Source organism: Hypanus sabinus, chromosome 17 (genome assembly GCF_030144855.1).
Source record: "Hypanus sabinus isolate sHypSab1 chromosome 17, sHypSab1.hap1, whole genome shotgun sequence".
In the NCBI taxonomy this organism is placed as follows: Eukaryota; Metazoa; Chordata; class Chondrichthyes; order Myliobatiformes; family Dasyatidae; genus Hypanus; species Hypanus sabinus.
In genome coordinates this window covers 85,720,321-85,744,243 of record NC_082722.1, presented here as the reverse complement: position 1 = coordinate 85,744,243, position 23,923 = coordinate 85,720,321, and the positions used below count along the sequence as shown (strand labels likewise).

Genomic DNA, 23,923 nt, shown 5'->3' with positions numbered 1-23,923 from the left:
AGGCACACACTGAGCAATTCAGGAACAGCTTCTTCCCCTCTGCTATCTGATTCTAAATGGACATTGAACCCTTGGACACTACCTCACTTTTTTTTAATATACAGTTGGGTAAAATCAGAGCTCATGGCATTGGGAGGAAGATATTGACATGGATAGACAACTGGTTGGCAGATAGAAAGCAAAGGGTAGCGGTGAATGGGTGTTTCTCGGAATGGCAGGTGCTGACTAGTGGGATGCCACAGGGCTCGGTATTGGGACCACAGCTGTTTACGATTTACATCAATGATTTAGATGAAGGCATTGAGAATAACATCAGTAAGTTTGCTGATGATACTAAGCTGGGTGGCAGTGTGACATGTGATGAGGATGTTAGGAGAATTCAGGGTGACTTGGATGGGCTTGGTGAGTGGGCAGATACTTGGCAGATGACGCTTAATGTGAATAAGTGTGAGGTTATCCACTTTGGGAGTAAGAACAGGAAGGCAGATTATTATCTGAACGGTGCAGAGTTAGGTAAGGGAGAAATACAAAGAGATCTAGGAGTCCTTGTTCATCAGTCACTGAAGGTGAATGAGCAAGTGCAGCAGGCAGTGAAGAAGGCTAATGGAATGTTGGCCTTTATTACAAAGGGAATTGAGTACAAGAGCAAGGAAATCCTTTTGCATTTGTACAGGGCCCTGGTGAGACCACACCTGGAGTATTGTGTACAGTTTTGGTCTCCAGGGTTAAGGAAGGACATCCTGGCTGTAGAGGAAGTACAGCGTAGATTCATAAGGTTAATTCCTGGGATGTCCGGACTGTCTTATGCAGAGAGGTTACAGAGACTGGGCTTGTACACGCTGGAATTAAGGAGATTGAGAGGGGATCTGATTGCAACATATAAGATTATTAAGGGATTGGACAAGATAGAGGCAGGAAATATGTTCCAGATGCTGGGAGAGTCCAGTACCAGAGGGCGTGGTTTGAGAATAAGGGGTAGGTCATTTAGGACAGAGTTAAGGAAAAACTTCTTTTCCCAGAGAGTTGTGAGGGTCTGGAATGCACTGCCTCGGAAGGTAGTGGAGGCCAATTCTCTGGATGCTTTCAAGAAGAAGCTAGATAGGTATCTTATGGATAGGGGAATCAAGGGATATGGGGACAAGGCAGGAACCGGGTATTGATAGTAGATGATCAGCCATGATCTCAGAATGGTGGTGCAGGCTCGAAGGGCCGAATGGTCTACTTCTGCACCTATTGTCTATGCTGGTGAAAATAAACCTGATTCTGATTCTATTCTGATCTTCCAGAGGACCAATTTTGTTCCTTACAATCCTTTTGCTCTTAACATATCTGTAGATTCCCATAGGGTTCTCCTTCACCTTGTCTGCTAGGGCAACTTCCTGCCTTCTTTTAGCCCTCCTAATTACTTTCTTAAGTTTCTTTTACTTTCTCTTGCACTTTGTATACTCCATAAGTACCTCATTTGTTCCTACCTGCCTATACCTGCTATGTAACTCCTTTTTTTAAAACCAGGGCCTCAATATCTCTTGAAAACCAAGGTTCCCTACACTTTTTATCTTTACCTTTTATTTTGACTGGAATATACAAGCTTTGTATTCTCAAAATGTCACTTTTGAAGGCCTCCCACTTACCAAGTTCACCTTTGCCAGAAAACAGCCCATCCCAATCCACACTTGCCAGATCATTTCTGATGCAATCAAAATTGGTGTTTCTTCAATTTAAAATCTCAACCCGCAGACCAGACCTATCTTTTCCCATATTTACTTTGAAACTAATGTCATTATGATCATTAGATGCTAAGTATTCCCTTAGGCAAACTTTTGTCACCTCTCCTGTCTCATTCCCTAATAGAAGTTTGAGTAACACACAGTCTGTCATTGGGACTTCAGTGGTTCAATGTTTCTACCTAATATCAGAAACTGTATACAGTATATAACCTGAAATTTTTACTCTTTGCAGACGTCCATGAAACAGAAGAAAAACCCCAAAGAATGAATTATAGGAAAACATTAGAACCCCAAAGCCCCCTCCCATTCCCCCAGCTGCCTCAGCAAAAGCATCAGCTCCCACCATTCACCATGCAAGCATTAGCAAAGCTTCCAGAGATATTGATCTAGAGCTCATCCAAAAAAAAAGTGTCCAATTTCTCTCTGTCCCCTTCTCTCTCTCTTCTCCCATTCTCTCTCCCTCCCCCTCCCCTCTTCCTCTCCCCTTTCCCCCTCCCCCCTCTCCACCCTCCCCACCCCTCTCTCTCCACCCAGCCCTCCTCTTTCTCTCTTTCTCCCCCTCTCTGTCCCTCTCCCCCCTCTCTCTCCCTTTCTACCCCTCCTCTCTCTCTTTGAATTGGGTGACTCTCAGGCTGCAGGGTCATACACCAAGGATACTCAAGTCAAGTCACTTTCATTGTCATTTCGACCATAACTGCTGGTACAGTACATAGTAAAAATAAGACGTTTTTTCGGGACCATAGTGTTACATGACACAGTACAAAAACTATGTAAAAAAATATGTAAAAAACAACACAGAGAGAAAAAAAAAACAACTACACTAAACTACAGGCCTACCCAGGACAGCATAAAGTGCACAAAACAGTGCAGGCATTACAATAAATAATAAACAAGACAATAGGGCAGTAAGGTGTCAGTCCAGGGTCTGGGTATCGAGGAGTCTGATAACTTGGGGGATGAAACTGTTACATAGTCTGGTCGTGAGAGCCCAAATGCTTCATTGCCTTTTCCCAGACGGCAGGAGGAAGAAGAGTTTGTATGAGGGGTGCGTGGGGTCCTTCATAATGCTGTTTGCTTTGCAGATGCAGCGTGTAGTGTAAATGTCCGTAATGGCGGGAAGAGAGACTCCGATGGTCTTCTCAGCTGACCTCACTATCCACTGCAGGGTCTTGCAATCTGAGATGGTGCAATTTCCAAACTAGGCAGTGATGCAGCTGCTCAGGATGCTCTCAATACAACCGCTGGAGAATGTGATGAAGATGGGGGGTGGGAGATGGACTTCCCTCAGCCTTCGCAGAAAGTAGAGACACTGCTGGGCTTTCTTTGCTATGGAGCTGGTGTTGAGGGACCAGGTGAGATTCTCAGCCAGGTGAACACCAAGAAATTTGGTGCTCTTGATGATCTCTACCGAGGAGCCGTTGATGTTCAGCGGGGAGTGGTCGCTCCGTGTCCTCATGAAGTCAATAACCATCACTTTTGTTTTGTTCACATTCAGAGACAGGTTGTTGGCTCTGCACCAGTCCGTTAGCCACTACACCTCCTCTCTGTAAGCTGACTCATCATTGTTGCTGATGAGACCCACCACGGTAGTGTCATCGGCGAACCTGATGATGTGGTTCGAGCTGTGTGTTGCAGCACAGTCGTGGGTCAGCAGAGTGAACAGCAGTGGACTGAGCACACAGCCCTGGGGGGGGGGTCCCGTGCTCATTGTGATGGTGTTGGAGATGCTGCTCCCGATCCGGACTGACTGAGGTCTCCCAGTCAGGAAGTCTAGGATCCAGTTGCAGAGGGAGGTGTTCAGGCCCAGTAGGCTGGAGATATTGAAAACACTGAGCCACTGAGCAAGTTCTGAGAGGGGGAACTGCTGTGAAGAACTGCAGTTTGAGAGCAGCTGGAGATCATAAACTTCAACAGGACCCCAGCCACCTTGAAAAGGAAAGAAAAGACATTAACGAGAAGAATTTAAACTGTTTCACAGTTGAACTTCTACATACTGATTAAGGAACATTTCCTGAACATATTTGACAAATCTATCCCATCTAGTCCTTTTATAGTACAGCACTCCCAGTCAATATGTGGAAAATTAAAATTACCTACCTTATGTTTTCTGCAATAGTCTGCGATCTCTTTACAAATTTGTTCCTCTAAATCTCTTGTAATGTAGTTCCATTGATGTGGTCATAACTTTATGGCCCCTCCTCCCCTTCTGACCCCCATCCTGTATTTATTTATATCTCTCTCTCTTTTCTCTCTCTGTCCCTCTCAAAATCACTCCTTGCCTGCTCTCCATCTTCCTCTGGTGGTCCCCTTCCCCTTTCTTTCTCCCTAGGCCTCCCATCCCATGATCCTGTCCCTTCTCTAACCTTGTATCCCTTTTGCCGATCAACTTTCCAGCTCTTAGCTTCATCCTTCTCCCTGCTGTCTTTTCCTATCATTTCAGATCTCCCCCTCACACTTTCAAATCTCTTACTATCTCTTCTTTCAGTTAGTCCTGACGAAGGTCTCAGCCTGAAACGTCGACTGTACTTCTTCCTATAGATGCTGCCTGGTCTGCTGTGTTCCACCAGCATTTTATGTGTGTTGCCTGGTCATATCTTTCTTATTTTTCAGTTCCACCCATAATGCCTCACTAGTTGAGTTCTTCAGTCCGTCCTGACCAAGCACTGCCATGATATTTTCCCTGACTAGTAATGTCTCTCATTCTCCTTTAATTCCCTCTGCTCTGTTGTGTCTAAAACAAGGGAACCCCAGAAAATTGAGCTGCTAATCCTGTACTCCAAGTCTCACTAATGTCTACAATATCATAATTCCACATGTTTATCCATGACTTGAGTTCATCTGACTTTGCACCAATACTTCCTGGATTGAAATATATGCAGTTCAGGACACTAGGTTCTCTATGCTCAACCTTTTGATTCTTGACTTTGTCTGAGGTCTTACCAACATGTTTCCTCTAATTATTCTAGCACTCTGGTTCCTATCTTCCTTCTACTCTAGTTTAAACCCCACTGTGCAGCACGAGCAAACCTTCCCGCTAGGACATTAGTCCCTTTCCAGTCCAGGCCCAAGCTGTCTCTTCTGTACAGGTCCTCCCTTTCCTGGAAGATAGCCCAATGAGACAAAAATCTCATGCCCTCTCTGCAACTCCAACTCCTTCGCCACATCTTAAAGTGTATAGCCTTACTATTTTTTGGCCTCACTAACACGTGGTACTGGTAGCAATCCTGAGATCACAGCCCTTGAGGTCCTGCCTTTAACTTAGCACCTAACTCCCTGAACTCCCTTTGCAGAAGCTCATCACTCTTCCTACCTATGTGATTGGTACTTACATGGACCACAACTTCTGGCTGGTCGCCCTCCCACTTAAGAATCCTCAGGACTCAATCTGAGATGTCCTGGACCCTGGCACCCAGGATGCAACATACCTTCCGGGAATCACATTCTCGGCCACAGAACCTCCTTTCTGTTCCCCTAGCTAACAAATCAAATGTTAGTGTTTGTGAAAGGCTGTCTATGGTCAGAGGTACATGGAGGAATCTAAGCTTTTGATAAATTTCTCTCTATCTCCCTTGATAGTCTGATTGAAGATGGCTGCTCACTTAGCAACAACAAAAACTGAAATAATCCTTAGCGATTTCATGACTACATATGTGGAGAGTATTAGAAAGAAAAGAAGGCTTGTGGGCTCAAAGTTGAAAGTTCAAAGTAAATCTATTATCAAAGTACTGTGGCGAATCGGCTCACAAATAGCCAGCGCGCGGGGGGAGACTTTAGTAATACACCTCTGACGTCATTTCTGCCTGGAGAGGGCGGGCGCTAGGGATTTAAATGCCAACGCCGCGAAGTTTGAATAAACTAGTCTCGAAACGACTTACCGACTGCATGACATTATTTCAGCACTGTGTGTAGCACATCGCTACAGTACATATATGTCAACATATACAACCCTGAGATTCATGTTCTTGCAGCCATTCACAGTACATACAAGAAATGCAGTAGAATCAATGATAGACTGCAGCCAACAAAACGGACAAACAACCAATGTGCACAAAACAACAAACTGCAAGCACAAAAAGAAAAGAAAAAGATGTAATAATATTAATAAATAAATAAGCAACAAATATTGAGAACATGGGATGAAGATGAAAGTGAGTCCATAGGATGGGGGTACCTACCATTCAGTGTGGTGGTGAGTGAAGTTATCCGCTTTGGTTGAAGAGCTTGATGGCTGCAGGGTAATAGCTGTTCCTGAACCTGGTGGTGTGAGTCCTGAGGCTCCTGTACCTTCTTCCTGATGGCATTAGTGAGAAGAGAGCAAGAACTAGATGGCACCAGTTGAGGACTGGAGATGAGCTTGGGGTCTAGAGAATAGAAATGGAGGGTGAATTGGAAGACTGGAATCCTCATAGATTGGGCATGGGAATTTGGGAGCCATGGGGAGAGGAAGTGAAATTTGGGATTGAGAACCAGTCGTGAATTGTAATACAACAATTCAGGAAAGATTTTCTCTGTTCTCTCAAGTACATTTCCTAAATCTGCAGTGTCTGACGCTTGTTTGTTCCTATTTCAGTTGCTGCAAGAAATTACCTTCCAATCATAGCAGATGAAATATATGGCGATATGGTAAGGAAAATGTGATCCAAGATTGTATTGTGTACCTACAACAGATGTAAGACAGCCTCCAGCTGAAAATCTGTCCTGGCTGTGATTGGATAAAGAGTGCTGTTAATTGAATGCTTCTTAAAAAAACTCTGATATATGTCATGAAATTTGATGTTTTGCAGCAGAAGTACAGGAGAAAACATAAAAATTACTATGTTACAAAATAAATGAATAGTGCAATAGACGAATAATAAAGTAGTGTTCATAGACTGTTCGGAAATTTGATGGCGGAGGGTAAGAAGCTATCCTTAAAATATTGTGTTAGTCTCCTGGCTCCTGTATCTCAAAGTAATGCAAAGAGGGCATATCCCAGATGGTGAGGGGCTTTAGTGATAGATATTGCCTTCTTGAGGCCCTCCCTCTTGTAGATGGGAGTTTAATTAAAAGAGGATATGGGGCCTCTGTCAGTCAAGGTCAACCGTGGATGTTGCATCCTAGCTGCCTAGATACGTGAACCAGGGCACAATGATATGGAGAGCAAATTATTGCCCATATAGCAAGCTCCCTCTTTCTATGCATCTGATGATCTCAAAGGAACGGCAGAGACCAATATTGATTGGCGGCAGCAGCTGATGCCAGTCTGCATTGAACTCAACATAGGACTGCCATAAGACCACAAGATATAGGAGCGGAAGTAGGCCATTCAGCCCATCGAGTCAGCTCTGTCATTCAATCATGGGCTGATCCAATTCTTTCCGTTATCCCCACTCCCCTGCTTTCACCTCATACCCTTTGATGCCCTATCTATCTATCTGAGAATCTATCTATCTCTGCCTTAAATACACCCAATGACTTGGCCTCCACAGCTGCTCGTGGCAACAAATTCCACAGATTTATCACCTCCTGACTAAAGTAATTTCTCCGCATCTCAGTTCTAAAAGGATGTCCTTCAATCCTGAAGTCATGCCCTCTTATCCTAGAATCTCCTACCATGGAAAATAACTTTGCCGTATCTAATCTGTTCAGGCCTTTTAACATTCGGAATGTTTCTATGTGATTACCTCCTCATTCTTCTGAACTCCAGGGAACACAGCCCATGCACTGCCAGATGTTCCTCATATGGTAGCCTTTTCATTCCTGGAATAATTCTTGTGAATCTTCTCTGAAGCCTCTCCAAAGTCAGTATATCCTTTCTAAAGTAAGGAACCCAAAACTGCACACAGTACTCCAAGTGTGGTCTCATAGAGTCTCAACATCACATCCCTGCTCTTACATTCGAAACATCTAGAAATAAATGCCAACATTGCATTTGCCATGTTGCGTTCACAACCAACTCAACCTAGAGGTTAACCTTTAGGGTAACTTGCACAAGGACTCCCAAGTCCCTTTACGTCTCTGCATTTGAATTCTCTCCCCATCTAAATAATAGTCTGCCTGTTAATTTCTTCCACTAAAGTGCATGACTATACAGTTTCCAACATTGTGTTTCATTTGCCACATCTTTGCCCATTCCCCTAAACTATCTAAGTCTCTCTGCAGGATCTCTGTATCCTCAACCCTACCCACTCATCCATGTATCTTTGTATCATTGGCAAATTTAGCCACAAATCCATTAATACCATAGTCCAAATCATTGACATATATTGTGAAAAGCAGTGGTCTCAACAACGACCCCTGTGGAACTCCACTGGTAACTTGTAGCCAGCCAAAATAGGATCCCTTTAATCCCACTTTCTGTTTTCTGCCCGCCAGCCAATGCTCCACCCATGCTAGTAACTTCCCTGTAATTCCGTGGGCCCTTATCTTGCTATGAAGCCTCATGTGTGGCACCTTGACAAACGCCTTCTGAAAATCCAAGTACACCATTTCTACTGCATCTCCTTTGTCTACCCTGCTTGTAATTTCCTCAAAAAATTGCAGTAGTTTAGTCAGGCAGGATTTTCCTTTCAGGAAACCATGCTGGCTTTGGACTATTTTTTCACATGTCTCCAGGTACTCCATAATCTTATCCTTAACAATTGATTCTAACAACTTCCCAACCACTGATGTCAGGCTGACAGGTCTATAGTTTCCTTTCGGCTGCCTCCCACCCTTCTTAAATAGCAGAGTAACATTTGCAATTTCCAGTCATCTGGTACAATGCCAGAATTTATCGATTCTTGAAAGATCATGGTTAATGCCTCTGCAGTCTCAGCAGCTACTTCCTCCAGAATCCGAGGGTGCATTCCATCAGGTCCAGGAAATTTATCCACCCCCCAGACCATTAAGCTTCCTGAGCACCTTCTCAGTCGTAATTTTCACTGCACAAACTTCACTTCCCTGACACTCTTGAATGTCCAGTATACTGCAGATATCTTCCACTGTGAAGACTGGTGCAAAATATGCATTCAGTTCCTCTGCCATCTCTGTGTCTCTCATTACAATGTCTCCAGCATCATTTTCTATTGGTCCTATATCTACCCTTGACTCTCTTTTACCTTTTATATACTTAAAAAAGCTTTTAGTATCTTCTTTGATATTAGTCACCAGCTTCCTCTCATAATTCATCTTTTCCTTCCAAATGACATTGTTAGTTTCCTTCTGCAAGTTTTTAAAAGCTCCCCAATCCGCTATCTTCCCACTAGCTCTAGCTTCCTTGTGTGCCCTCTCTTTTGCTTTTACTTTGGCTCTGACTTCACTTGTCAGCCACGGTAGTGTCCTTCTTCCCTTTGAAAATTATTACTTATTTGGAATATATTTGTCTTGTACTTCCCTCATTTTTCACAGAAACTCCAGCCATTGCTGCTCTGCTGTCTTTCCTGCGAATGTCTCTTTCCAGTCAACTTCGACCAGTTCCCCTCTCATGTCATTATAATTTCCTTTATTCCACTGAAATACCAACACATTGGATTTTATTTTTTCCCTTTCAACTTTCAATGTGAACTCGATCATATTGTGATCACTGTTTCCTAAGGGTTCCTTAACCTTAAGCTTTCTTATCACCTCTGGGTCATTGCACAACACTCAATCAAGCATAGTCGATCTCCTAGTGGGCTCAACAACAAGCTGTTCTAAAAAGCCATCCCTTAGATATTCTACAAATTCTCTCACTTGAGATCCAGTACTGACCTGGTTTTCTCAATGCACTGTCATGTTAAAATCCATAATGATTATCACAACATTGTCTTTCTGACACACCTTTTCTACCGCCTGCTGTACTTTGTAATCCACATCCTGGCTGCTGTTTGGAGGCCTGTATAAACTGCCATTAGAGTCCTTTTACCCTTGTCATTTCTTAACTCAACCCATAGACTCTGCACTTTCCAATCTTATGTCATCTGTTTCCAATGATTTATATTAATTTATTATACACAGAGCCACATTACCCCCTCTGCCTACTAACCTATCTTTCCAATATACTGTATATCCTTGGACACTTGTAGCCATTCTTTAGCCAAGTTTCAGAGATGGCTGTAAAGTCATATTTGCCAATCTGTAGCTGAATTTCAAGATCATCCATTTTATTCCTTATGTTGCGTGCATTCAAATTCAACACTCTCAGTCCAGTATTTGTTGCTTTCTGTTTTAACTGCACCATGCCTCTATTGCCCTGTAACTCATGCCACTGCCTTTGATTAAGCCTCAGCTCCTGCCTGTTCTTTCTATAACCTCTGCTGCATGCTATCTTTGATTTATTTCTGTTTTCCCCTTCCTCAGTCCTATCACTCTTGTTCCCATCCCCTTGTCAAATTAGTTTAAACCCTCCCGAACAGCTCTATTAAATGTGCCCACTAGGATGTTGGATCTCTTTGGGTTCAGGTGTAACACATCCTTTTTGTACAGGTCATACCTTCCCCAGAAGAAAGCCTAATGATCCAGGAATCTGAATCCCTGCCCCCTACACCAGACTCTCAGCCACACATTAATATGCCTGATCATGCTGTTCTTGCACTTGCTAACACATGGCACAGGCAGCAATCCTGAGATTATTACCCTAGAGGTCCTGCCTTTCAGCTTTCTACCTAACTCCCTGAATTTTCTCTTCAGGACCTCCTCCCTTTTTCTACCTATAGCATTGGTACCAATGTGTACCAAGGCTTCTGGCTGTTCACTCTCTCCCTTCAGAATACTCTGCACCTGATCTGAGACATCCCATACCCTGGCACTTGGGAGGCAACACTCCATGCAGGTATCTCTATCTAGCTGACAGAACCTCCTGTCTGTTCTCCTCACCATGGAATCCTCAATGACTACTGCATTCCTCCTCTTCCTCTTTCTCTTCTGCACCATGGAACCAGGCTCAGTGCCAGAGACCCCATCGCCATGTTCATCCTCTGTCAGGTCATCCCCTTCAACCACATCCAAAACGAGATAATAATTACTGAGGGGAATGGCTGCGGAGGTGTTCTCTATTATTTGAGCTCTTTCTCTCACTTCCCTGACCGTCATCCACTTATCTTCTGCAGCCTCGGAGTGACTAACTCCCTGTAGCTCCTCTCTGTCTCCTAATAAGCTGCAGGTCATCAAGCCACAGCTCCAGATCCCTAACATGGTCTTTCAGGAGCTGCATCTTGGTGCACCTGGTGCAGATGTGGCCATCTGGGAGACTGGAAGACTTCCAGGATTCCCACATCCATGCACCTGTCTTAGGGACTCCAGCTGCAGATTTTTTCCTCTGGGTTTACTCCTGAAGCCTTCCCCATGAGTGAGTATAGCCGCAAGGCAGCAGAGGTTTGAGATCTCCTAGATGAGCTGCCAACCACAGTTGATGAGCCCCATCTGCCTGAAGTGACTGGTTTTAAGGCACCAGTAACTCGCCTTTGCCCCTTCTCCAGTCAGTAGAAATGATTCTCCTAGGCTTTGTAGCTAAGCCATGTGAAGGCTAAGATCTCTCCTGAAAGGGAATATGTTTCTTTACTAAAGACACCAAATATATACAATATGCAGATATGGTCTCTGCAATGTTCTAGTTAACACACCCCTAACTTTTTATGCAATTCTGTTAATATTAGTAATAATTATTAATATATCATTCCTGCTATACCTGTACACTAACCTTGACCACATAAGCTATCTTCCTATCCTGAAGTAACCTTCAAATTCTCTTCTTCCTGAAAATAGAATATGGAAAATCTACAGCACATTACAGGCCCTTTGGTCCACAATGTTGTGCCGACCATGTAACCTACTCTAGAAGCTGCTTAGAATTTCCCTACCGCATAGCCCTCTATTTTTCTAAGCTCCATGTATCTATCTAAGAGTCTCTTAAAAGACCCTATTGTATTCACCTCTGCCACCTTCGCTGGCAATGTATTCCACGGATCCACCACTCTCTGTGTGGAAAAACTTAACCCTGACATCCCCCTGGTACCTACTTCCAAGCACCTTAAAACTATGCCCCCTCGTGTTAGCCATTTCAGTCCTGGGAAAAAGCCTCTGGCTATCCACACGATCAATGCCTCTCATCATCTTATACACCTCTATCAAGTCACCTGTCCTCCTCCGTCGCTCCAAGGAGAAAAGAGACAGCATACAAGGAAGCCAGACCTAGTGGGAAGATAGCGGATTGGGGAGCTTTTAAAAACTTGCAGAAGGAAATTAAGAATGTCATTTGGAAGGAAAAGATGAATTATGAGAGGAAGCTGGTGACTAATATCAAAGAAGACACTAAAAGCTTTTTTAAGTATATAAAAGGTCAAAGAGAATCAAGGGTAGATATAGGACCAATAGAAATTGGTGCTGGAGATACAGAGATGGCAGAGATGAGAGATACAGAGATGGCAGAGGAACTGTATGTATATTTTGCATCAGCCTTCACAGTGGAAGACGTCGGCATTATACTGGATATTCAAGAATGTCAGGGAAGTGAAGTAGTGCAGTGAAAATTACGACTGAGAAGGTGCTCAGGAAGCTTAATGGTCTGAGGGTGGCTAAATCTCCTGGACCTGATGGAATGCACCCTTGGATTCCAAAGGAAGTAGCTGGAGATTTCGAAGGCATTAATGATGATCCTTCAAGAATCGATAGATTCTGGCATTATACCAGTTGACTGGAAAATTAGAAATGTTACTCCACTATTTAAGAAAGGTGGCAGGCAGCCGAAAGGAAACAATAGACCTGTTAGCTTAACATCAGGGTTAGGGAAGTTGTTGGAATCGATTGCTGAGGATGAGATTATGGAGTACCTGGAAGCACATGACAAGATAGACCAAAGCCAGCATGGTTTCCTGAAAGGAAAATCCTGCCTGACAAACCTACTGCAATTCTTTGAGGAAATTACAAGCAGGGTAGACAAAGGAGATGTAGTAGACGTGGTGTACTTGGATTTTCAGAAGGCGTTTGACAAGGTGCCGCACATGAAGCTGCTTAGCAAGATAAGAGCTCATGGAATTACAGGGAAGTTACTAGCATGGGTGGAGCATTTGCTGCTTGGCAGAATACAGAAAGTGGGAAAAAAGGGATCCTATTCTGGCTGGCTGCCGGTTACCAGTGGAGTTCCACAGGGGTTGGTGTTGGGAGTGCTGCAGTTTAAGATTTATGTCAATGATTTGGACTACGATATTAATGGATTTATGGCTAGATTTGCTGATGATACAAAGATAGGTGGAGGAGCAGGTAGTGTTGAGGAAACAGAGAGCCTGCAGAGAGACTTAGGTAATTTAGTGGAATGGGCAAAGGAGTGGCAAATGAACTACGATGTTCGGAAGTGTATGGTCATGCACTTTGGTGGAGGAAATAAATGAGCAGACTATTATTTAGATGGGGAGAGGATTCAGCATGCTGAGTTGCATTGGGAGTCCTTGTGCAAGATACCCTAAAGGTTAACCTCCAGGTTGAGTCAGTTGTGAAGAAGGTGAAAGCAATGTTGATATTCACTTCTAGAGGTACAGAAATTAAGAGGAGGGATGTGATGTTGAGGCTCTATAAGGTACTCGTGAGACCACACTTGGAGTATTGTGTGCAGTTTTGGGCTCCTTATTTTAGAAAGGATATACTGACATTGAAGAGGGTTCAGAGAAAATTCACGAGAATGATTCCAGGAATGAAAGGGTTACCATATGCGGAACGTCTGGCAGCTCTTGGACTGTATTCCCTGGAGTTCAGGAGAATTGGGGGGATTTCATAGAAACATTCTGAATGTTGAAAGGCCTAAAAAGATTAGATATGGCAAAGTTATTTCCTTTGGTAGGGGATTCTAGGGCAAGAGGGTACGAGTTCAGGATTGAAGGACGTCCTTTTAGGACTGAGATGTGGAGAAATTACTTTAGTGAGAGGGTGGCAAATCTGTGGAATATGTTGCCATGAGCGGCTGTGTAGGTCAAGTAATTGGGTGCATTTAAGGCAGAGATAGATAGGTTCTTGATCAGCCAGGGTGTCAAAGGGTATGGGCAGAAGGCAGGAGAGTGGGGATGACTGTAATAATTGGATCGGCCCATAATTGAATGGCAGAGCAGAATGGCCTACTTCTGCTCCTATATCTTATAGTCTATCGTCTAAAAGGCCAAGTTCACTCAACCTATTCTTATAAGATATGCTCTCTAACCCAAGCAACATCCCTGTAAATCTCCTCAGCATTCTCTCTATAGCATCCACATCCTCCTTGTAATGAGGTGAACAAAACTGAACACAGTACCCCAACTAAAGTCTAATTAAAGTCTTTTATAGCTGTATAACCATTCAACCATTTTCTCCTCTCAGTCCAGCTCAATGACTGTGACCTGGAAACATTCATGGATAGAGTCATCTGCTGCAGATATTTTATACATTTCCACACTCTGCCAGTGAGATGTCTCTCTTGCCTTATTAGAAACATAGAAGCATAGAAACATAGAAACCTACAGCACAATACAGGCCCTTCAGCCCACAAAGTTATGCTGAACATGTCCCTACCTGAGAAATTACTACGGTTACCCATAGCCCTCTATTTTACTAAGCTCCATGTACCTATCCAAAGTCTCTTAAAAGACCCTATCTTATCTGCCTCCACCACCATTGCCAGCAGCCCACTCAACACACTCACCACTCTCTGCATAAAAATACATCTCCTCTGTACCTACTCCCAAGCACCTTAATCCAGTGCCCTCTTGTGGCAGCCATTTCAGCCCTGGGAAAAAGCCTCCGACTATCAATGCATTTCATCATCTTATACACCTCTATCAGGTCAACTATCATCCTCCGTCGCTCCAAGGAGAAAAGGCTGAGTTCACTCAACCTGTCTTTATAAGGCATACTCCCCAATCCATGCAACAGCCTTGTAAATCTCCTCTACACCCTTTCTATGGTTTCCAAATCCTTCCTCTAGTGAGTCGACCAGAACTGAGCACAGTACTCCAAGTAAGAGGTTAATTAATCATATGCCGTGATAGAAAGCACTCAAAACAGTTGAAAATTTTAAATTTTGCTTTGTCCTCTAGGTATTAAATCTGATCATGTCAAATAATGATACAATTTTTTTTTAATATTAGGGGTTTCAGGGGCTATGGGCAACAGAAATGAGAGTGAAGTTGAGGCTAAGATCAGATCAGACTCTTAAATGTGAACACATTGAAAGATAGAGCAGGTTTTGAGAGGTTACATGGCCTACATTGGCTTTATTTCTGATGTTCTTATAGGAGACAAATTGCAGAACCTCCTTCCACCTCTGTCTTGAATTTATCAGTGATCAAGCTCTCATATTCTTTAAGAAGCCTTTCATTTTAGAGCACTCTCTTCCAGACCCAAAGGTATAGATAGACAATATCCTTGCAAGAGTTAGACAATTGATAAGTTGTTTGGATTTGTTCAACTTGAAGCCTTAATTGTTTCTCTTTCCACGGATGCTGCTTGACCTACTTAGTTTTTCCAACATTTTCTGTTTTTATTTCTGATATTTACACCATTGTGTCAATCACACATTATGCTTTAATTGCCACAGATCATTGCTTGGTAGTGGTTGTTATATTGTCAGCATCTTGGTGTATTCCGGGTTTACTATTCATACATGGATCAGATTGGGTTTACGAAGTCATAGAAAGGTACAATATTGATACAGATCCTTTCACCTCACTTGTCCATGCAAACTCTGATGCCCATCTGCATGAGTTCCATCTGCTTGCATTAGACCTGTATCCCTCTCAACCTTTCCTCGCCACATTCCAGTCCAAATGTCTTTTTAAGCAGTGTAGTTATATCAGTCTCTGCTTACTCTGACAGCTTATTCCAAATAATCACCACCCTTTGAGTTGAAGGAAAAACACTTGCCCCACAGGTTCCATTTAAATCTCTTCACTCGATTTTAATCCTTATCCCCTCATTATAGACTCTCCTGCCCTGGGAAAATGACTCTGACTATCTATCTTATTTAATACCTTCATAATTGTATAAATCTCTATTAAGGTCACCCCTCATCCTCTTATGTTCTAGTGAGAATAAACCTAGACTTCCAACCTCTCCTAGTAACTACAGCTCTTCATTCCAGGTAACATCCTGGTGAATCTCTTCTGCAGTCTCTCTATTGCTACTGCATCCTTTCTGTAGAATGGAGACCAGATCTGTGCACAATATCCCATGTGCAATTTAACAAATGTTTTGTACAGCTGCAACATCCCAACTCTAATCCACAATTTTACATTGACTCCTTATGATCCCTACACTGCCATTGAATAATTTTATGCAGTAAATGTGAGTGATCTCTAAATGAAATAATTTTAAAATATGAATTTGTTATTGTGCAGGTTTTTCCTGAATACAAATTTATTACCCTTGGATCTTTGAGCAGAAGTGTCCCCATTCTATCCTGTGGGGGCCTGGCCAAACGGTGGCTTGTACCTGGCTGGCGAATGGGTTGGATTCTCATACATGACCGGAATGAGATCTTGAGCAGAGAGGTGAGACTCAAACCCATTGGAAAACTGACTGAAGTGGTGGAGTTTGCATGTTTTTGTTACCCTTGGGCACAAAATTAGGTGGACTTGTGAATTACAAGGAGGATGCACAGGCTGCAAAGAGATTTGGCCAAGTTCAAGGAGTGATTCAGTTACTGAATGGCAGGGCAGGTTAAAAGGGCCAAATGGTGTACTCTTGCTTCAATATTTCTCTGTTTCAATTGAGGAGTGTTCACCAAATTTGGCAATTAGCTTGCAACATTTTTTCACCAGTCAAGTTGATATCCTCAATGCGCAGCTGTTGATATTTCGATCTAGGGTGCTCAGGTTTATATAACCCCTCAACCCCATTCACCTCCTCAGTCCTGAATGATTACCCCATCACTTGATGTTTGAATTTTATTGGCTTGTGTTTCTTTGGCTGTTTGGGGTTCGTAGATGGCGTCAATTTCTATATGTTTGTTTATGGAGTTAGCAGAAGAGAAGCACACTTCTAAAAATTCTTGTGCCTGGTTCGTGTTTGTCTATGCCAGAACCTCCATGGTGTCTCAGTTAAAGTGGTGTACTTCTTAATCTTTATGTACTGAAATCAGTGACAGTTGGTCATGTCTCCGTACCAGCTGTTTGTGTTCCTGTAAATATGTTCAGAGTTTACGTCCTGTCTGGCTGATATAGTCTTGTTGCAGTGTCCACAGGTGATCCTGCACACCACAGACAGCACATTAGAGACATTTGTCTACCGGAAGGATACAAGCACACAGACCTGGGTCTTGAACTACCATAGCAACCACCCAACCTGCCACAAGAAAAACTGCATTTGCACTTTATTTAAGAGAGCACAACTGAACTTTAGGCGAGGGAAGAGAAGCACTCATTCAAAGTGCTCCAGAACAATGGTTACCCATGGAATTCCCTGAATTTTAATCGGGATAGGCTTACTAATGAGAGAAAGTTGTGCAGACACTACTCAACGTGCAACCTTGCCCTACAAGAATATATCAGAAATGACAGCTCTACTGCTCGAGCCTCACAGCATCAAAATTGTTCACAATCCAGTGGCGTCTTTAAGAAAATGTAAGTGGTTGGTAAGTTGATGGGTGAATCTTACTTCAGTGGTTGGTAAGTTGATGGAGAAGATCCTGAGAGGCAGGAATTATGAACATTTGGAGAGGTATAATACGATTAGGAATAGTCAGCATGGGTTTGTCAAAGGCAGGTTGTGCCTTACCCTTACGAGCCTGATTGAATTTTTTGAGGATGTGACTAAACACATTAATGAAGATAGAGCAGTAGATGTAGTGTATATGGATTTCAGCAAGGCATTTGATAAGGTACTTCATGCAAGGCTTATTGAGAAAGTAAGGAGGCATGGGATCCAAGGGGAAAAAAGCATTGTGGATCCAGAACTGGCTTGCCCACAGAGTGGTTGTAGACGGGTTATATTCTGCATGGAGGTCGGTGACCTGGATAAGGAAATGGAGGGATGGGTTAGTAAATATGCTGATGACACAAAGGTTGGGGATGTTGCGGATAATGTGGAGGGCTGTCAGAAGTTACAGCAGGACAAGAGGACATGATTTGAGAGGGGACAAACGGTTAGGGGTAACACGAGGGGGAACTTCTTTACTTAGAGAATCAAAGCGCAAAAATACCATTGCAGATGCTGTGGATCAAAGAATAGGAACACAACGCTGGAAGAACTCAGCAGGTCAGGCAGCATCCGTGAGAAAAGAGTAGCCAACATTTCGGGCTGAGACCCTTCATCAGGAATGGGGGGAAGAGAGGACCAAAGCCCAGTAATAGAGATAAGGGAGGGGGTAGGGCCTGGAGGCGCCAGGAGGAAAATCAATCAGAGGGAAGATAAAGGGGGGAAGGGGAGGGGATAAGCATGAAAGAACTGTAGAGATAAAGAAGCAGAAAGTTGAAAGGGGATACAGGCAGAGAGGGACCTGGGATAGGGGAAGGGGGAAGGGGGAGGGAATTACCGGAAATTGGAGAATTCAATGTTCATACCACCAGGCTGGAGGCTACCCAGACGGTAGATGAGGTGTTGCTCCTCCAACCTGAGTTTGGCCTCATCATGGCAGTAGAGGAGGCCATGTATGGACATATCCAAATGGGAATGAGAGGCAGAGTTGAAGTGGGTGGCAACCGGGAGATCCTGTCTGTTGTTGCAGATGGAGCGTAGGTGCTCAACGAAGCGGTCCCCCAATCTGCATTGGGTCTTGCCGATGTACAGGAGGCTGCACCAGGAGCACTGGATACAATAGACGACTCCAGCAGACTCGCAGGTGAAGTGTTGCCTCGCCTGGAAGGTGGCGGAAGTAGCGGAGGATAATTTGTTGGATCTGGAGGCTGGTGGGGTGGTAGGTGAACACAATATCCAACATATTATCCTCCGCAACTTCTGCCACCTTCAACAGGACCCCACCACCGAGCACATCTTTCCCTTCCTGCCCCTCTAAGCTTTTCGCAGGGATTGTTCCCTCCACGACTACCTGGTCTACACATCCCTCCCCACAGAACTCCCACCTGGCACTTATCCCTGCAAGCGCAAATGCTACACCTGTCCCCACACCTCCTCCCTTACCACCATTCCGGGCCCCAGACAGTCCTTTCTGCTTCTTTATCTCTACAGTTCTTTCATGCTTATCCCCTCCCCTTCCCCCCTTTATCTTCCCTGTGATTGGTTTTCCACCTGGCGCCTCTAGGCCCTACCCCCTCCCCTATCTCCATTACTGGGCTTTGGTCCTCTCTTCCCCCATTCCTGATGAAGGGTCTCAGCCCGAAACGTTGGCTACTCTTTTCTCATGGATGCTGCCTGACCTGCTGAGTTCTTCCAGCATTGTGTTCGTATTCTTTACTTAGAGAGTGGTAGCTGTGTGGAACGAGATTCCAGTAAATGTGGTAGAGGTAGGTTCGATATTGTCATTTAAAAAAAAATTGGATAGGTATATGGACAGGAAAGGAATGGAGGGTTATGGGCCGAGTGCAGGTCGGTGGGACTAGGTGAGAGTAAGCATTCGACACAGACTAGAAGGGCCAAGATGGCCTGTTTCCATGCTGAGATTGTTAAATGGTTATATGGTTTTATATAACAACACACACAAGATGCTGGTGGAACACAGCAGCCAGGCAGCATCTATAAGGAGAAGTGCTGTTGACGTTTCAGGCCGAGACCCTTCGTCAGGACTAACCGAAAGGAAAGATAATAAGAGATTTCCTTTTGCTTAGTCCTGACGAAGGGTCTCAGCCCGAAATGTCGACAGCGCTTCTCCCTATAGATGCTGCCTGGCCTGCTGTCTTCCACCAGCATCTTGTGTGTGTTGTTTGAATTTCCTGCATCTGCAGATTTCCTCGTATATGGTTTTATATAACAGGTTGAGTGAACTTGGCCTTTTCTCCTTGGAGCGACGGAGGATGAGAGGTGACCAGATAGAGGTGTACAAAATAATGAGAGGCATTGATTGTGTGGATAGTTAGAGGCTTTTCCCCAGAGCTGAAATGGCTAGCATGAGAGGGCACAGTTTTAAGGTGCTTGGAAGTAGGTACAGAGGAGATGTCAGGGGTAAGCTTTTTTATGCAGAGTGGTGAGTGCGTGGAATAGGCTGCTGGCAACGGCGGTGGAGGTGGAAATGATCGGGTCTTTTAAGAGACTCCTGGATGGAAACATGGAGCTCAGGGCTATGGGTAAGCTTAGGTGGTTCTAAGGTAAAGCTTTGTGGGCCGAAGGGCCTGTATCGTGCTGTAGGTTTTCTATGTGTTTTTTTATTGCTCAGATTAGATCCTCTCAGAGCAGGAATCAGTTCAAAGTCCATGCCCTTTACATAACAAATTGCTATTTGTTTGAGAATGGTCTCAGGTTTAGCAGATCATTACCTGAAGCTTCCTGTGTCCACATTCAGTTGCTTTGATTAGATTATCCAAGAGAAGGAATCGGTTTAGAGTCCACAAAAAGTGAGAAACAATGTCAACTGGTGTGTCTGCTTCCCCTGTCCTTGATCAGACTGAAGTTTCTTCTGACCAACATCTCCCTCCTCTTGATCCAAAGATCTTAGGATCATTATCCTCCTCTCATTCAACTGACTGCCCATGGAACCCAATGTTAACATTTACTAACTAAATTCACCCACTTTATACTGACAGTTGTCTCTGCTGTTTCATGAGAGCGTTATCCTAATTTTCCATTATTTCAGCCTTCCATCTTCTCAGTTGATATACATTGAGCAATACAATTATCAGGGTACATAAAATTAGTATTACTGCAGCATGTGATACTAGTTTTACCCATGGACATATTTGAACATTTGTCCCCCAATTGCAAAACTTACTCAAAAAGCCTGGGTCACTCAATATTTCATTTGCCTTACCAGCACGTATTTTAATAACTTTAGTGTTATTTAGTTCATTGATGGATGATCTCCCTTGCCTCCTCCACAACACATGTCCAGTCTGCAGTCAAGTGAGGAATTGATGGCAATTCAGTAACAACATAGTCCCGCAGATACTCATCTGTATCAATGTGTTGGATCTTTAAGTTCTCCATTACTGTGTATAATACAAATTTGAGTCCTCTATTTCTCCTTTGTTAGACCATATTACCCATATCCGTTGAGAAGATACGTTTTTTTTCCACTGTGTGTTTTCCAAGCAATGATATCACAGTTGACACGTTTGTCCACTCTGGAACAACCCCAGTCACGGTTGATGCCATTGCAACAAAATACATTATTCTATAATTCAACATTATTCTATGTTGAATTAAACCTGTAACACACAAGGGCAATATCTGCTCTTATTTCCAGTTTAAATCTTAAATTATTTTCAGTCCATGTTTTGTTTTTGTTTTTCTAGCCCACCCAATCAAAACTCTCAATTGTCTTTGGACTCAAGGCATCTATTTTTCCTCACCCAATTTCATTTCAGGATAGGAGGGACAAACGCTGGCTTATCTTCCTTTTCTTTTGATTTTTTGACGATGCTTCCCTGATTCTCAGGATGAGAGGACTGAAAATCACCCCCTCGGTAGGGTCTGTTCTCATCTTCTTGGAACAGTTGTTCCATCCTCAAGTCTTCCAAATCAGGGCTATCATGTACATCAATTGTTATTTGCTGATGGTGATAACAGTCCTGTTTCTCCCCCACTAATTTCAGCTGGTTAATATGGTACCATTCACTTTTATATGGAGAAATCAGCACTTTGTACACTGAAGGGCTTGCTTTGTCTATAATTTCATAGGGCCCTGCAAATCTTGGATTTAAAAATGAGGTGGGTTGGTGTATTCTAATCATTACTCTTTGTCTTGAGCTTAATTCTATGGGACTGACTTTGAGTCAAAGTAAGCTTTACTCTGTTGCTTTTTCTTTCCCACTTGGTGGGCTGCCACATAATTGGCCTCTTTCACCGTCTCTACCAATTGTTGTACCCACTTTTCTGACACAATTCCATTGATTTCAGATTTTGACAAGTCTAATCCTAACAACTTCTCCAATCTTCTCATGTCATGGGTTTATATGGGGTGCAACCAGTTGAAGATGCCACAGTATTCCTTATTATCATCAAGGCATAAGGCAAAACTACTTGCCATATTGTTCCATGTTGTCGCACCACTTTTGCAATCATTTCTTTAGTGCTCGATTCATCCTTTCCATAATTCCACTAGACTGAGGTCTATAGAGTATATGAAATCTCTGCTTGATCCCTAAAAATATCATGACATCTTGCATTATCTGGGCTGTGAAATGTGTGCCTTGATCTGATTTGATACTCTGGAGTAGTCCCCAGCGAGTGAATATCCTTTCCAATAGAATTTTTGCAGTGGCCTTTGCTGTGTTTATCTTAGCTGGAAAAGCTTCCACCCACTTTGTAAATTTGTACCCTCCGGGGTGGGTGGTAAGGGACCAACTTAATCTATCTGCAAATTAATCCAAGGCCCTTCCACTGGTTAGGTATGTCAGAGGGCTCCTTTCTTTATATCTCTATTAGGATTGTACTATGCACAAATCAAGTAATTTTTGATATAATGCTCCACATTATCCTTAATCTTAGGCCACCATCCCACTTCCTTGATCTTTTCCAGGGTACTTTCGCACACCTGGTGTCCCCATAGATCATGGTAGCAATGGATAATCTGGTTTCTTCCTCCCTCTAGAACCACAAGCTTTCCAACATGAAGGACAACTCCATCTTTGACAAACACTCTCTTGTGCTCTTTGTATTTATCAGAAACTGCACCTTCTAACAATGTTTTAAATTCATTATCTTTCTTCTACTCCTTTGTTAAATCCATAACCTTAATCTGTTGTTCTTTCTGCTTCCCAATCTCCCCAAACTGCACTGCCATTCCTGCCCAAATAAAACACGTTGCTTCTCCAATTCATCAGCCTGTCTATTTCTCTCAGGAGATAATTTAGACTGAGCTTTCACCTTTACGACTCCATATTCCTTTCCCTTTGCCTCTCCAAATATATATTGCAATAAAGCTGCAGATGGGAGGGGCTCCCCATCAGATGAAACAAACCCCCTGGCTTCCCACAGAGGCTGATGTTCTGTAAGGCTGTTACAAACATACATACTATCAGAGTGTATGACTGACCCTGGCAGAAAACGTTCTGGGTGGCTAACCACATAGCTGTCAATTCTGCTGCTTGGGCACTCCTGGTATTAGGTAACTTTAAAGCTATACTATATCTTTGCTGGCCATGTTCATCCTCTACATATATGCCACACCCAGTTCTCCTCTCACCATCCTGTACTGATGAGGAGCCATCCACAAAAAATTTAGAGGTTTTCTTTTTCCTTTGTGTCTCTGTTCTCAGTCATTACTTTATCTGATCTGCTTCCACCCCCTCCTTTTTGTTTTGATACAAGTGAGCCCTTGGGATCATTTGCTATCATAACCTGACACTTATGTTCACTTTCTTGGTACACCAGGTTATTGGCTAACGTAGAGGTAGTGTTTACTCGCTTTACACTAATATTTCTTTCTTCCATCTACCAGTAATTGTATGGGGGTGTGTTCTGTCAGTATTGTAAGTGGATTAAGTCCCACTATGTAGGCAAAATGTTGTAATGCCCAGAAACCCGCTAACAAGTATTTTTCACATACATTACACCCCTGCTCTACTGGTGAGAGCATGCATGAAGTATATGCTACTGGGCTTAACTTCCCATGCATCTCCTGTAACAGCATTACTGAGAAGGTAGTATCAGTTGTGGCCACCTCTCAATCGCATTTGGAGTTTTTTAAGTAGGCGCAGTGGCCAATGGTTGCTTCAGAGCTGTGATGGCCTGGGTATGTCCTGATTTCCATTCCCACGCCACATTCTTCTTCAGTAATTCCATTAAAGGAGCTGCTTCGGTGGAAAATCCATCAATGTGATCCGGACAATATCCTACCTGCCCTGGAAAGGACCACAGCCCTTTCAGGTCTCGGGGAATAGGCATTTTAATAGCCAATTCTAATCTTCACTTATCAATTTCTCTTTTTCCCAATGTCAAAATCATTCTCAAATAACTAACTTCTTGTTTCATTACCTGTGTTTTTTTTTGGGTTTATCTTTAGTCCCAATGCAAATAATAATTGCAACAGTTCTGTCAATAGCTGATAATGCTCCTGCTGAGTTTCCGTCTGCAGGAGTAGAACATCTACATATTGTACCAAGCACTTGGGTTTTGAAAACTGTTTTAACCCTTTACCTAAAAAAAGCAGAAAGCGGCCAGTGAGTGAGTGGGCCAGTGAAGGAGTGGAG

General features: G+C 43.3%; 2 protein-coding genes across 3 annotated transcripts in view; one reads left to right on the top strand and one right to left on the bottom strand.

Moving 5' to 3' along the window:
* Nucleotides 1-23,923, top strand: part of tat (tyrosine aminotransferase) — a 164,553-nt gene that overhangs the window by 82,776 nt on the left and 57,854 nt on the right. For both annotated transcript variants that reach the window (XM_059993396.1, XM_059993395.1), the window contains 2 exons: nt 6,298-6,350; nt 16,022-16,174. In XM_059993396.1, the coding sequence (XP_059849379.1) occupies nt 6,298-6,350; nt 16,022-16,174 (206 nt within the window). The remainder of the gene's footprint in view (nt 1-6,297; nt 6,351-16,021; nt 16,175-23,923) is intronic.
* LOC132407102 (uncharacterized) lies at nt 2,626-6,399 on the bottom strand. The gene is made up of 2 exons (XM_059993397.1): nt 5,903-6,399; nt 2,626-3,653 (listed from the first exon to the last, which is right to left on the bottom strand). Exons 1-2 carry the CDS (start codon nt 6,132-6,134, stop codon nt 3,259-3,261), a joined length of 627 nt encoding a protein of 208 aa, XP_059849380.1. The 5' UTR covers nt 6,135-6,399; the 3' UTR covers nt 2,626-3,258.

What these genes read in the sequence shown, in the direction of transcription:
- LOC132407102 (XM_059993397.1), bottom strand. Translation starts at nt 6,134, where the DNA reads ATGAGGATTCCAGTCTTCCAATTCACCCTCCATTTCTATTCTCTAGAC. An exon ending in ACTCACCACCACACTGAATG is followed by an intron (nt 3,654 to 5,902) that starts GTAGGTACCCCC and finishes TTCCTTTTCAAG; the next exon opens with GTGGCTGGGGTCCTGTTGAA.